General features: G+C 44.4%; 1 protein-coding gene across 2 annotated transcripts in view; it reads right to left on the reverse strand.

Moving 5' to 3' along the window:
• LOC121290178 (GDNF family receptor alpha-2-like) overlaps positions 1-15,499 on the reverse strand; it is a 255,039-nt gene that overhangs the window by 67,525 nt on the left and 172,015 nt on the right. For both annotated transcript variants that reach the window (XM_041210435.1, XM_041210434.1), the window contains one exon: positions 5,360-5,705. In XM_041210435.1, the coding sequence (XP_041066369.1) occupies positions 5,360-5,705 (346 nt within the window). The remainder of the gene's footprint in view (positions 1-5,359; positions 5,706-15,499) is intronic.

Genomic DNA, 15,499 nt, shown 5'->3' on the forward strand with positions numbered 1-15,499 from the left:
GAGAGAGAACGGTGGGCGGGGGTCAGGGACAGAACATGAGGAAGAGCAGTCGTAACCAAGGGTAAGTTGCAAAGGGAAAGAGAATAAAAGAAAGCTCAAATGAGAGAGACAGATGGACTAGGGAAAAGTAGGCATATATGGGAAGGAGGGAATGGGCCCTTCTTCCTGGGTTAGACTCTAAATGGGGTTCCTTTAGGGTTTGCCTGTTACCCTAAGAATGATGTCATAGACTGTTATTCTTAAAAACCATTCTTGTTTGTTTACAGATCGGTATATGTCTCAGTACTCTACACCAGGTTTTACTTCTGCATCCAACCAGATCTCAGTCTCTTAGTCATGTGACATTGCATCATGGTTACATCAGTAGTTGCATTTGTATCATATGCTCCTGATGTTAACCCTTTCCAAGGGGAGAGCGATAAATCAGGAAGAAGGAGGAGAGGACATGAAAGCGGGAAAGACTGCAGGTGAAAAATCAGGGAATAAATGAATGAGTGAATGAGAAAGAGATTTCAGATAATTAACAAAAGAACCTGAGGAAGGATGAGAATCTCATTCTTTGCAATGAGTTGAGAACGTGAATGCATCACTTAAAAAAGGCAGAGGAAGAAAATTCAATAGTGACTTGCAAAAGGCAACTGGATGCACCCTTGAAAAGGAACCAATTTCAGGGCTGTGGGGAAAGAGCCATTGGGGGAATGGGATTAACTGGATAGCACTTTCAAAGAGCTAACAAAGGCAGAAGCACAGAATCACAGATTATTACAGCACAGAAGGAGGCTATTCAGCCCATCGTGTTTAACAATCTAATTCCCTCTAGAGTGCTTCAATTGAACCTGCCTCCACCACACTCTCAGGCAGAGCATTCCAGACCTTAACCACTCGCTGAGTGCAAAAGTTTTTCCTCAAATCACTTTTGCACCTTTTGCAAATTATTTTAAATCTGTGCCCGTTTGGTCTTGATCCTTTCATAAGTGAGAACAGTTTCTCCCTGTCTACTCTGTCCAGACCCCTCATGATTTTGAACATCTCTATCAAATCTCCTCTCAATCTCCTCTTCTCCAAGAAGAACAATCCCAAATTCTCCAATCTCTCTACGTAACTGGAGTTCCTTGTCCCTGGAACCATTCTCGTGAATCTTTTGTCACCTTCTCTCATACTTTCACATCCTTCCTAACGTACGGTGTCCAGAACTGAGCACAATACTCTAACTGAGGCCAAACCAGTGTCTTATAAAAATTCAATACAAGATAGACAGATTGAGGGAGTAAGGAAGAGAGGAAGAGAAAGAAAACTTTGAAAGAATTCGAGCAGGAGAGAGAAAGTGAATGTTATTCTAACACTGTTGATGAAGAAGTAGAAGAAATGGTGCAGGGTGAAAGTGCAAGACAAGTCTACATTCCTGCACAGCTGTCCCATCATGCAAAGAATGACAATCATTTACAATACCTGAACGGTCAGTATTCAAAGAGTTCATTACTTTTGCCAAATCTGACTGATTGTCATTCTTTAACCCAACAGATCATTGCATTATTACAATTCGGTGAGCAGAAGTGATACTCTTCAAATTATCTCTATGTCCCTCCTTGTGCTTTGACGAGAGGAGAGTTTAGGTGTGAGGTAATCTCCCTCTTTCTGAACAGGTCAATCCGTCAGAGTTTGGTGTTGAACTTTGATAACCAACATTCTTACAATAAAAAAGAAACACACGCTGCTGAATCCAATTTCTGTGTTATCTCGGTCTGCTTCTCCTTCTGACCTGACTAAATTATCATGCTAAAATGGTCATTAAAGCCATCTGTTTTCTGTCATGTCTCCGGTGGGAGTGAGGGAAGTTATAAAAACACCAATCAGTCTCCAGTATTTTTTTGTATTTCTGTTACATTTGCTTCTCATTTGTCAGGGGCTGTCTCTCCACCATCTCGCTGAGTTCATAGGTAGCAAAGACCAGTTGCCAATTCCAATGAGTGGGCTGATTTAGCTCACAGGCTTAGAGCTAACTGTAACTCGGTATCTGAGAGCGTAACAGTGAAACACAGTTTTTAATGGACTTGCATTTCCACTGCACTTCCTAAGCTTAGGTTGCCCGCCTCTCACCTGTGGCCCTGTCTGTGCCCTGCCAGCCGGGAGATGGAGCGTACCACATCCATCCACGACTGGTGAGAGTAGAAGTGCCCGATGGGTGCCGTGGGCAACATTTTCATTTGGTTGCTAAGGTTCTCTGCTTTATTTCCCTGATTGCACAATTTAATTGGACCACCCATTTGTTTATTTTGAAGGGTGTCCTTAAAGGAGCACTTGACATGCTAACTTTTGTCAGGTGGCCCTGGGGTAACACAGTGACATCCTGATTGGCCCATTGCAGTTGGGATGAATGCAGGAAGGTCTCACAGTGCAACATGAAAAGGAAGGAAAATGATAGAGTGGGCACCAGGAATATAAGAAGGGGAGAGGAATGCCCAGAAGGCATTTGATAAGGTGCCACAGCAAAGGTTATTGTGAAAAATAAAAGCTCAAAGTGTGAGGGGTAACATATTGGCATGGATAGAAGATTGGCTGACTAACGGGATACAGAGGGTGGGCATATAAGGATCTTTTTCTGGTTGGCAGGATGTGAGCAGTGGTGTGCCACAGGGATCAGTGCTGGGACCTCAGCTTTTTTACAATTTATATAAATGATTTAGATGAAGGGACCAAAGTTATGGTTACTAAATATGCTGATGACACAAAGGTATTTAGGAAAGCAAGGTATGAAAGGGACATAAAAAGGCTACAAAGGGACATAGATAGGTTAACTGAGCAGGCAATGATCTGGCAAATGGAGTGTAATGTGGGAAAATGTGAAATTGTCCATTTTAGCTAGAAAAATAAAAAAGAAGCTTATTATCTAAATGGTAAGAGACTTCAGAGCTCTGAGATGTAGAGGGATCTGGGTGTCCTAATGCATGAGTTGCAAAAGGTTAGTACGTGGTACAGCAGGTAATTAGGAAAGCTAATAGAATGTTATTGTTTATTGTGAGGGGAATTGATTACAAAAGTAGCAAGATTATGCTTCAGTTATGAAGGGCATAGGTGAGACCACATCTGGAGAACTGTGAAGAGTATTGGTCTCCTTATTTAAGCAAAGATGTAAATGCATTATAAGCAGTTCATAGAAAATAGGAGCAGAAGTAGGTCATTCAGCCCTTCGAGTCTGCTCTGCCATTCAGTCTGATCATGGCTGATCCTCTCTCTCCCCATATCCTTTGACACTATACTCCAGAAATCTATCTATTTCTTTCTTAAATATATTCAGTGACTTGGCCTCCACACAGCCTTCTGTGGTAGAGAATTTCACAGGTTCACCACCTTCTGAGTGAAGAAGTTTCTCCTCATCTCAGTCCTAAATGGTCTACCCCGTATCCTGAGACTGTGACCCCTTGTTCTAGATCCCCCCAGCCAGAGGAAATATCATCCCTGCATCCAGTCTGTCCATCCCTGTCAGAAGTTTGTATGTTTCAATGAGATCTCCTCTTGTTCTTCTGAACTCCAGTGAATGCATAACTAGTCGGTCCAATCTCTCCTCATACAACAATCCTGCCATCCCAGGAATCAGCCTGGTGAACTTTTGCTAAACTCCCTCTATGGCAAGTGTATCCTTTCTTAGGTAAGGAAACCAAAACTGCACACAATACTCCAGGTGTGGTCTCACCAAGGCCCTGTACAGATGCAGTGAGACATCCTTTCTCCTGCACTCAAGTCCTCTTGCAATGAAAGCCAATATACCATTTGCCTCCTTAACTGCTTGCTGTACCTGCATGCTTGCTTTCAGTGATTGGTGTACAAGGACACCCAGGTCCCTTTGTACATCAACATTTCCCAATCTATCACCATTTAAATAATACTCTGCCATTCTGTTTATCCTTTCAAAGTGGATAACTTCATTCAGCCATGTTATACTGCATCTGCCATGTATTTGCCTACTCACCCAACCTGTCTAAATCACCTTGAAGCCTCTTAACACCCTCCTCACCACTCACATTCTCACCAAGCTTCATGTCATCAGCAAACTTGGCAATATAACACTTGGTTACCTCATCCAAATCATTGATATATATTGTGAATAGCTGGGCCCAAGCACTGATCCCTGCGGTACACCACTAGTCACCGCCTCCCACTCCAAAATAGACTCATTTATTCCTACTCTCTGTTTCCTGTCTCTTAACCAATTCTCCATCCATGCCAATATATTTCCCCCCAATCCCATGTGCTTTAATTTTGCATGCTAACTAGGACTTTATCAAAAGCTTTCTGAAAGTCCATATCCACTGGCTCTCCCTTATCTATTCTGCTTGTTACATCCTCAAAAAACTCCAGTAGGTTTGTCAAACATGATTTTCCTTTCATAAACCCATGTTGACTTTATCTAATCCCGTTGATATTTTCTAATTGTCCTGTCATTACATCCTTTATAATAGACTCTAGCATTTTCCTTATTGCTGAGGTCAGACTAACCAGTCTGCAATTTGCTGTTTATGCCCTCCCTTCTTTTTTAAATAGTGGGGTTACATTTGCCACCCTCCAATCTGCTGGGATTGTTCCAGAATCAATAGAATTTTGGAAGATGACAATCAACACATCCACTGTTTCCATGTCCACCTCCTTTAGTACCCTGGGATGTAGAAAAAGTGGAGTGAAGCAACCCAACAAGGTTCAGAGAAGGTTTACCAGACTAATACCAGGAATGGGTGGGTTGTCTTATGAGGAAAGGTTGGATAGACGAGGCTTGGAGTGTAGAAGAGTAAGAGGCGACTTGACTGAAACATATAAGATCCTGAGGGGTTTTGACAGGGTGGATGGGGAGAAGATGTTTCCTCTTGTGGGAGTATTGAGAACTAGGAGTCACTGTTTAAAAATAAGGGGTCGCCCATTTAGGTAGTGATGAGAGTTTTTTTCTCTCAGAGGGTTGTAGGTCTTTGGAACTCTCCTCCTGAAAAGGCAGTGGAAGCAGAGTCTTTAAATACTTTTAAGGCACAGGTGGATAGATTCTTGATAAGCAAGGGGGTGAAAGATTATTGGGGGGAATGTGGGGTTGAGGTTACATTCAGATCAGCCATGATCTTATTGAGTGGCAGAGCAGGCTCGAGGGGCTGAGTGGCCTTCTCCTGCTCCTAATTCGTATGGTCGTCTGTTCGTATCTGGGTTAAAGCCTCTGAACACTGTTAACGGTGGGCAGAGAGATGGCCTCTGAATGCTTTCTTTGCAAATATCGTCAAGCAGGACACAGACTGCTGCCACGCAACATGGTATCCCCTCCACTTATCATGTGCAACGTCCCAGTGACCAAGCTAGAACAGCTATGCAGAATGTTTGCCCTTACCTGCACACGTGGTCCATCTTGCAGGTCTGATGGAGTGCCAGGCAGTTCAGCTTCTCCTTATCTTCGTATGAGCAGACGGGAACAATGGTCTGGCGGCGCCTCTCTGCGCAGGCTGGGTCGTTGCAGGAGCAGAAAAGCAGCCGGTAGCTGTACTCCGCTGGCACCCGGTCAAAGAACTGCCTCAGCGACTTGTGGCACTTGCGGCGGCTGCAGGTGTCGGAGGGAGAGGTGCGCTTGACGCAGGTGGAGATGTAGCTCGAGCGGTACCTTTTGCAGGTGTCATTCAGGTTGCAAGCCTTGGCTGCATCCAAGCACTGGTTCCCACGAGCTCCCATGGGCTCCATCCCTGCAGCACAATGAGGAAGAGGGAAGGAAAGATATTATTGTGAGTTTATCCAGAGTTTGTGCAGAAAATGAAAACAGATCCCAGAGAGAAGGTGATGCATGTGTAATTAAAAATAACTGAGCCCAATTATAGATGCAAACACACCCTCTCACATTCCCTGTCATCCCCAAGATGCATGAACAGGATCGAAAAACTAGGATTTGGATGTCAACAAGTCCTGTCACTAAATAATATGAGCATAATGCAATTCCCATTAGGCCAGAATGTCCAACCTTCAGCCGGGGTCTGCGAGCAGCTCCTTAAAAACCAAGCGACCTGATGCTCTTCACCTTTGCATGGGTTGCTGTTGTTTAAATCTCTACACAGTGTTTACAACACAGAAACAGGACATTCAGCCCAACCATCTCTTGCCGGCATTTATGCTCCAACTCAAGCCTCCTCCCATCCTTCCTCAGTTCGCCCTATCAACATACCCTTCTATTCCTTTATCCCTCGTGTGTTTATCCAGCTTCCTCTTAAATGTATCTACACTGTTCACCTCAACCATTCCCTGTGACAGTGAGTTCCATATTTTCACCACCTTCTGGGTAAAGAGAATTCCCCCTTGGATTTGTTCCGAATGACTGTACCTTCGGCTAATGGCTTCTAGTTTTGCTCTTCCCACACTGTCTCTGTGTCTGCTCTATCAAAATGTGTCACCACTTTCCAGGCCTTTGTCAGGTCACCCCTCACTGTTCACATTTCAAGAGAGACACACCCTGTTCATCCTGGCCCCTCATTTGTGTCGGTATCCTAGTAAATCTTTGATGTACCTTCTCCAGCTCCTCGATAATCCTTCTCATAATAGGGAGATCACAACTGTGTACAGTCTTCCACATGTGGCCCAATCAAGCCTTGCTGGAGTTTAGCATAAATTCTCAATTTTTAAAATACTGCCCTTGAGAAGTAATCTTGTGGGCTCAAAGCTTTGGAAAGGGCGCTTTGGTGCTATTACCTCATGGGTGAGATCCTAGATCAGGACACCACTATCTGTCAGTATTAGCAGCTTGAGGTGTCTGCGATAAAAACTTGATTGCAGTCTGTAGGTACACATCTATACAGCTCACAAAATCAGAATTTCATACTCCCTTCAGTAACCCAACAAACTGTATGACAAGAAGCTGGATGTTGGAGCTTAGCAACTGATGTAGGCCATTCCGCCCCTCAAATCTGTTCTACCATTCAAGCAGATCATGGCTGACCCCCATGTCAACGCCATTTACTTGCCTTAGTCCCATACCTATTAATATTCTTAGTTAATACAAGTCTCTCAAGCTCAGTCTTTAATTGACCTCTAATAGCTACAAGTTTCAGGAGGAGGGGTGGTTCCAGATTTCCAAACTTCCCTTTGCGTGAAGAAGTGCTTCTTGACATTGCCCCCTGATTGGCCTGGCTCAAATTTTAAGGTTATTGCCCCTTTCTTTTGGGCTCCTCGAAAATATTTTCTCACTATCCACTCTATCAAATTCTCTTACCATTTGAAACAGCTTAATTAAATCACCCCTCAATCTTCTAAATCTAAGGGAATACAGGCCTTGCTCATGGCCTCACAACCCGAACCTTTAAAAGCTACAGTAAGATTTCGATTGTGAGGGTGTCGTACACATGTGGTATACAAGAGGCATGGTAGTTTCCCGAGCTGGTCAGTCCATTGGATGGTATAACTGGGTTACAGATGGCCTTGCATACTGACCGCAGATTACGGCGTTGTGGGTGCTGCTTGAGCACCTGCCTCATGGCCGCAGTGGGCCTTGGTTGAGACACGAGGGTGGTGGTGTAGGCTCGGTGGGGTTGGGGGGGGGGGTGGGGGTGGTGCATGCAGGGGCGAGAGGGGGTGGGGGGGTTGCGATGTCACCCGATCTAGAAGAGGGTGCCTGGCCCGTGATGTGCAATTTGGACGCAGGCTGCAGTTTGCTCTGCTCACCAGCCCCTTCGCCACAAACCAGATAAAGGGCCCAATTCTGTCAAGCTTCTTCTGGCCCACCTCGGTGGGGGGGGGGGCACCTCACTTTCTCGGACTGAGCTCCACCTATAGCCCCCTAAACTGGGGAGGGTGAGGGGGTGGGCCGGGAACATTTAGTCAAGTCACAAAATATCTCCTACACTGGAGAAGCTGAACAAATTTCACCTCATTGTCGACTGAACAATTCCATTAACCGCAGCGATACCACTGATAGCTACAACTGCAGTGAAATCAAATCCCCAATTAAGATCAAATCTTCAGAGAGCATTGTGAGAGAGTTGAATTAACAGAGACATGCCCTGAGCCTCCTCTGCAAGCTTAGATAGCGCAACAATAAAAATACAAATGCTGGGAATTTGAATTAAGAGCTGCAAAATTCCAGGAATGCACAGGATCCGAGCGATAAAAATGGGACACTCTTTCAGCTGAAAGTCAATAGGCCCAATGGCTTCTGTGCTGTAACTGACTCAATGACTCTTCCAGCTGCTGCCAATTCATTCTTTAAATATCGCAACCCTTTGAAGGGGAAAGATTTAATTCCAAGGTGAGCTGCATCCGAGCCTGGAGCATGGTAGGGGGGAGAAACTTCAACTGGCCTTGTGAGAGAGAAGGGGGCATTCGGGGGGCAGAGAAGCCAGAATTGACCTTCTAATTAATAACTCCTGTCAAAAGTGCATGTGTCGAGCTCAGCAACGATGCCACCCACAGTCGAATTTCTACTGTTGTGGCTTGATACGTAGACTTGTAATTTGATTGAGGTACCAGGGGTGGGGATGAGGAAAGAACAAAATGCTTCACAATCAAAAGATGACTTTTGGAAGTGAAATAACTGATTTTACTGGTTTGTTCTGTCATCATGGTTTATGCTTGTTACCCTTTCCCTGTTTGGTTTCTGGCTCGATCAGATTTTTCTCACTCTATGAGTGACTTGGAGATAGTCAGTATCTAGTTTTTCTTGAAACTATTTATTGAGAACTATTTGCATCCAAGGTCTCATGGTAAATACATTATTCTCTATACAGAGACTGCTCCCTGTCTTGCTCCCTTGGGGCCTCTTGATCAGCTGACTCTGATGTCATGCTTACATCATCATTAGGATCATTGTTTAATTAGCTCTGCCATTAACCCTTTCCTGTTAAGTTACCTAGGAAGCCAGATTGTAACTCTTTCGAGTACAAACACGTTTCCATCTGTTCCTATTCAGATGAAGTTACATTGTTTCATAGTTTGCCATTGTGAGATTTGAACTCTTGATTCATAGTTTGCCTTCGTGAGATTTGAATTCTTGATACTCTTTTGAGTAAACCTGTTTCCATCTGTTTCAGATGAAGTTACATTGTTTCATAGTTTGCCATTGTGAGATTTGAACTCTTGATCTTGGGGTTACAAACCCAGTACCATAACCACTTGGCTATTTAGGCCAAGCTAAGAAGATGTAACTTTTTCGAGTACAAACATGTTTCCATCTGATTCAGATGAAGTTACATTGTTTCATAGTTTGCCATTGTGAGATTTGAACTCTTGATACTCTTTTGAGTAAACCTGTTTCCATCTGTTTCAGATGAAGTTACATTGTTTCATAGTTTGCCATTGTGAGATTTGAACTCTTGATACTCTTTTTGAGTAAACCTGTTTCCATCTGTTTCAGATGAAGTTACATTGTTTCATAGTTTGCCATTGTGAGATTTGAACTCTTGATCTTGGGGTTACAAACCCAGTACCATAACCACTTGGCTACTTAGGCCAAGCTATAAAGTTACATTGTTTCATAGTTTGCCATTGTGAGATTTGAACTCTTGATCTTGGGGTTACAAACCCAGTACCATAACCACTTGGCTATTTAGGCCAAGCTCAAAAGCCAGATTGTACACAGCAAGTGACATTAATGATCAATTGATCTGGTCGTTGTGCTGTTGGCTTAGGGCCAGGTGAATAGTGGCCATGAAAACTCAAAGACTGGCTTTTTGTGGATTGCACCACCACATCTTTGCACACAGTGAGACAGTGGAACGTCACTCCTAATGCTGGCATGACCAACTATGTAGCACCCCCTCAGTAATTCATTGCAGCCTGGACTGTACGGTCGTGTCTGTGAACTCAAACCCAAAAGCCTCTCTCTGACTCTGAGGCAGCGTGTGCCACTAACTGAGCCAAGTTGACCTTGAGGATAGAGTGACAAGGACAGCTCTTATACCCTCTAAAGGTAAATCAGAGCTCGCCTCAGTGAGTTTGTCAGGTCAGCCTTCAGCGTTAATATACCTTCCTCACACTGTTGCATCCAGTAAGTTATCAGTTTCCTTAATTCACTCAAGAGGCAGAAAGTTAGCTTGTGCTTGATTTGGTTCTTGCTTGCTATTTAGTTTTACAATGGCCCACATCTTCCGGACCACCGGAGACTGGGTGTACCCCGTGATATGATATGGGACCCCTCGCCAGACCAATACACTGACTCTGTGGGAATTGTCCTGGAAGTTGAACTTCTGATGGGAAATTCACCTGTGCCCTGGACCCTCCGAAAAGGTCTCCAACTCCGAATTAGAGTCAAAGACTTTGGATGGTTCTTACTTACTTGAATAGTTACCCAGGAAATGTTAGCCAGAAAAATCCTACTCTAACTCCTGGGTAACTACAGAACTTACTCTGTAATCACTCACCCAACCTCGATGACCCCCCTCGACTCCCTCCCGACCTGACCACCCCTCATCACCTTACTCACCCCTGATCCCCCCCCCACCGACCTGACTCGCCCCCACCACCCAACTCAGCTGCTTCCCTACCCCCTTATCCACTTACATCACCCAACCTACCTCCTTATCCACTTACACCTCACCCACCCTACCCCACTCATCCCGCACACCTTACATATTCACCCTTTCCCTCATTCACGAACCAACTAAGATGCTTTGGGACATTGAAACACTTGCTTACCAGAATACGGCAGTGAGTGCCATTAAAAGGGGAGTGGCATCTCTCTCCACTGCTTCCTCTGCGGTTTCCTGCATTGAGAGAGTGCTGCAGGAACACTGGCCAGAAAAATCGGAGGAAGGTAAGTGGGCATTTTTTTTTTGGCTTGATGAGGGTTGGAAGAGTTGGATCAATGAGTCTTCATGAGAAGGCTCGCTTTACAATTCAAACATTCTCCGTACCCTTCCCTGCAGAAATATTTGGTCAGGATTTGGGCTTGCTTCCAGGGTACAGAACGTGTAATGTTTAATTTGGATCAGAATCCAAAATAGAGCCAACTCAATGAAAAAGGCCCAGATCCAATTCCACAACTATCACAAATTGAACACTCTTTATTCTCACCTCATCCCAAAGCTGCCTAGGACTGAAGAGGCCATGACCCAATGCATTGTTTATTTGTCAGCTGTGGCTCAATTGGCAGCACTCGAAGTCATAAGGTTTCAGGTTCAAGTCCCACTCCAACACTTAGAAGAGCCATAGAAAAGTTACGGTGCAGAAAGAGGCCATTCAGCCCATCATGTCTGCAACGGCCAGAAAAATATGAAAAAGAAAGTAGCCACTCATTTTAATCCCACTTTCCAGCCTCTGGTCCATAGCCTTGCAGGTTACAGCGCTTCAGATGCAGATCCAAGTACCTTTTCCATGAGTTGAGCATTTCAGCTTCAACCACTGATTTAGACAGCAAATTTCCAGATGTCCACCACCCTCTGGGTGGAAAAGTTTTTCCTCATGTCCCTTCTAGTCCTTCTACCAATCACCTTAAATCTATGCCCCCTGGTAATTGACCCCTCAGCTAGGTGAAACAAGTCTATCCTGTCTACTCTGTCTAGGCCCCACATAGTTTTGTACAGCACAGTTAGATCACCCCTCTAAAATCAGGGCTGAGGGAGTGCTGCACTGCCAGAGGTACCGTCTTTCTGGTGGCACATTAACCTGAGGTCCCGCTTTCCCTCTCGGATGAACGTACAAGATTCCATGAGACTATTTTGAAGAGGAGCAGGGGAGTTCTGCCCAGGGTCCTGGCCAATATCTTTCCCTCAAATAACTGCTTGTGGGGAGCTTGGTATGAGCAGACTTTGCCATTGCAAAATTACAACAGAGGCTACACTTCAAAAAGCACTTGATTCGTTGTGAAGTTCTTTGAAATGTCTGGTAGCTGTGTAACGGCACAATCAAAATGTAAGTCTCTCTTTCTTCATTTCACTACAGCCATGCATCCAAGGGGGCGATCATTGCAAGCAGAACAATAGATTCTTTCCGATTTTTAATGAGACAGCAATCCCCAGGTTAATATTAACGTAGCTCAGCTGCATTACTTCATTTGGAGGTTTACTAATTGTAGCAGGCTAAGTCTGACCTGCTTTCAGTTCTTGAAGCAAACTGACCCATAACAGTCACACACTCGCAAGTCTACAGATCGATCAAGGTTGATATACAGATTTAGCCTTTCCGATCAAGTAGCGGTTTGACAGAAGCAGGCTATCTTCATCTGTCAAATCACTGGCCCTGGCCTCGGAACCCCTGCTCTGTGCCTCATCAGTTTCATACTAGCGAAGTACCGATTGTATCCCATAGTTCCATTTCAGGTATCCGTTGCGTTTCTTTGCAAGGAAAGTCTTGGGTTCAAGTCCCGCTCCCGAAACCTGAACACAAAAGTCCAGTCAGACACTCCCAGTGCCGTAGTGAGCGAGTCCTTCACTGCCAGGGGTCCCGTTTCTCCGATGAGATGTTAAACCGACAACCCAGACCATCAGCCCTCTCAGGCGGACATAAAAGATCCCATGGCACAATTTTGGCGTGAGCGGGGGTTTATCACATTGCTCTTTGTGGGAGCTTGCTGTGTGTAAATCGGCTGCTGCATTTCCTACATTGCAACAGTAACCACACTTTGTTGGATCTGACATGCTCAGGTTGTGAAAGATGCTGCAGAAATGCAATTCTGTCTTTTTCCCTGTCTTCCCTGTGTGTACCATTTTCAGACAGATGTTCACTAATTTATTTTAAATTGGCTCCAGTCTGCTTCCACTCATACGACATGTGTGCACATACATGACCACACACACACACACACGCATACACACACACACGCACACACACATATACAGACACACACGCATACACACACACACACACACATTCAAGTATGCATACAGCACCATGCACATACATGCTTGCACACAAGCGCGCACACATTCTTGCAGGCATGCACACGCTCATATGCATTCTTGCAAGCGCATACACAGTCATGCATTCTCACACACATTCATGTTAATGCAGGCACATACATGCACGCACTGGTGTACAAACGTGCATTCTTACACACACTCACACGTGTGTACATACTCGTGCACAAATGTAGCACAAAGGCACTACGTTAAATTCAATCAGAATTTCTACCCTTGCATTCTCAGGACTTGTCCTCACTCAAAAAGGTACCAAATGTCCAATTAAATCTCTTTCCTCTTATTGTCTTAAGTGATGTGTTCCTCTGTTAGTGCTTTCCTTATTGTTTCCATGCTCACTGACAGTAACTTTATAATATAGCATCTACTCCTGTTTTTCCTTCATCCTGAACCATAATTGTCAAGCTGCAGAGCGAATCCTAGCCATGTTCTTCATTTAAAGATTACAAAAGCACAACATATTGGTTATTGCTTCGTATCATTAGCTTTGAGAAAACATTGCAAAGATCAATTTTTCAAAATGTTATGAGTAAAGGTGACTACCTGGTTGCAGGGCACCAGCAAGGTGGACTGTAAACTAAACCGTACACATGGCTGCACTGAAGATTGGGGTGAGGGTGCAGCAAGGTGGGGCATGGAAGGGTAAAGAACCAATCGCAATTATTTCCTGTTGCATTCTTTCATGTATCTGCTGTCCAGTCTCACAAAGTAGTCTCCCACACACTCCCAGAATGCCCAGCCCACTTTCACCACATCCACACACCCCCACACACACCCCCCTCTTCCAACCCACATGCAGGATAGTAGCTAGGACACTGGGCTAGAACATAATAGGAGCAGCAGTAAGGCCATGTGGCACTTGAGCCCACTCCACCGTTCAATAAGATAATCTGATTGTAGCTTCAACTGCACAACCTTGACTCTCCCAGAGTTCAAAAACCTGCTCGTTCAGCCTTGAATGTAACCAATGATGCCACCAAAGATTCACGGCCCTCAGAGAAGAAACTCCTCTTGATCTCCATCTAAAATGGTGACCCCTGTTGACTCCTCATTCCAAACTCCCTGACCAAGGAAGACATCCTCTCAGCATCTACTCTGTCAAGTCCCTTCTATGTTTCAATTAGATCACCTCTCATTCTTCGAAATTCCAAGGCCCAACCTGCTCAACCTCTTCTCTTAAGACAATCCCTACATCCCAGGAATCAATCTTGTGGAGGAGGCTAGATCTTGGGGACACAGATTTAATAATAAGTGTCCCCCTTTTCAAGACCAAGATGAGGAGAATTTTTTTTTCTCTCAACGGCTCATCAAAATGTGGAATTCTCTTACCCAGAAAGTATTAGAGGCTGAGTCACTGAATTTATTCAAGGCATGGTTATATATATATTTTTGATAGATAGGGGAGTCAAGGGTTATGGGGGAACAGACAGGAAAGTAGAGTTGAGACCACAACCAGATCAACCATGACCTTATTGAATGGCAGCAGATGATTGACAGGCTGAATGGCCTACTCCTGCTCCTAATTCCTATGTTCCTCTGAATATTCTCTGAACTGCTTCAAATGCAAGTACATTCCTCCTTAAATAAAGAGGCCAAAGCTGTACACAATATTCCAGGTGGGGTCTCACACACCCTGTCCAGCTTTAAACAAGAATTCCCTACGTTGATGCTCCACCCACTTTGCATTAAAAGCCAACCCAGAGGCTCAGAGTTCAAGTCCTATCTGGAAGGTCCAATAAAATGCAATAAATCTGGTCATTTGATGATTAAAACACCGAAATTCTCATTAAAAATCCAACCTGACTTTCCCGCCCCGGCCAATATCTGATCTCATCTAACTCCCCGGTCCCGCACTTCATGGTTCGTTCTTTATGGCCTCTGGAGTGGCTGAGTTTCAGTTGTTCGAACAATCACAAACTCGAAATGGCAATAATTGCCACTGTGAACGACATACCAGAAACAATGGATGTAATAGTACTGCCTGCCTGTTTGTTTATTAAAACACAATTTCCATTGCTCTCCCAAGCGGCCAGTTCTGTCGCTGTGGTAGAGCTATCCATAATTTGTACCATGTTTTTGCATTCTGTCCTTCCTGCCAAAAGCTATTGAAAAAAATCTTTGAACCAACAACCAGTATCATCTGGAACGATCACCCTTGGTCAAGAGTCTGGGGCTAGGAAATCTCCCACAGTCTCCCTGTTCCAGAATAAACAAGTGCTTTCAATTTTACAAGTGGTTTAAAAAAAAACCCAACTCTTCAATATTTCATCCCAAATGACCCAACATTTATCATTATTGCTTAGGGAAAACTAATCTGCAGAAGATATTTGCAGCATAATGTTCAGAATTGGTCAGAAGCCAGAGGGTGGGGAGGATCTGGAACTCACTGCCTCAAAGGGTGGTCGAAGCAGAAACCTTCATCGCATCGAAAGAAAACATTTGGATATGCACTTTAAGTGCCATAACCTACAGGGCCACAGATGAAGAGGTGCTAAGCGGGATTAGGCTGGATAGATCTATCCAGCCAGCACAGACACAATGGGCCAAATGACTTCCTTCTGTGCCATAAATTTCTATAATTCTATGACACCAAAAGCCCCTCATAATCTAGAAGATGAACAGTACCCCAATTAACTAACTAGAAA

The sequence above is a fragment of the Carcharodon carcharias genome, chromosome 17, assembly GCF_017639515.1.
Source record: "Carcharodon carcharias isolate sCarCar2 chromosome 17, sCarCar2.pri, whole genome shotgun sequence".
Lineage (NCBI taxonomy): Eukaryota > Metazoa > Chordata > Chondrichthyes > Lamniformes > Lamnidae > Carcharodon > Carcharodon carcharias.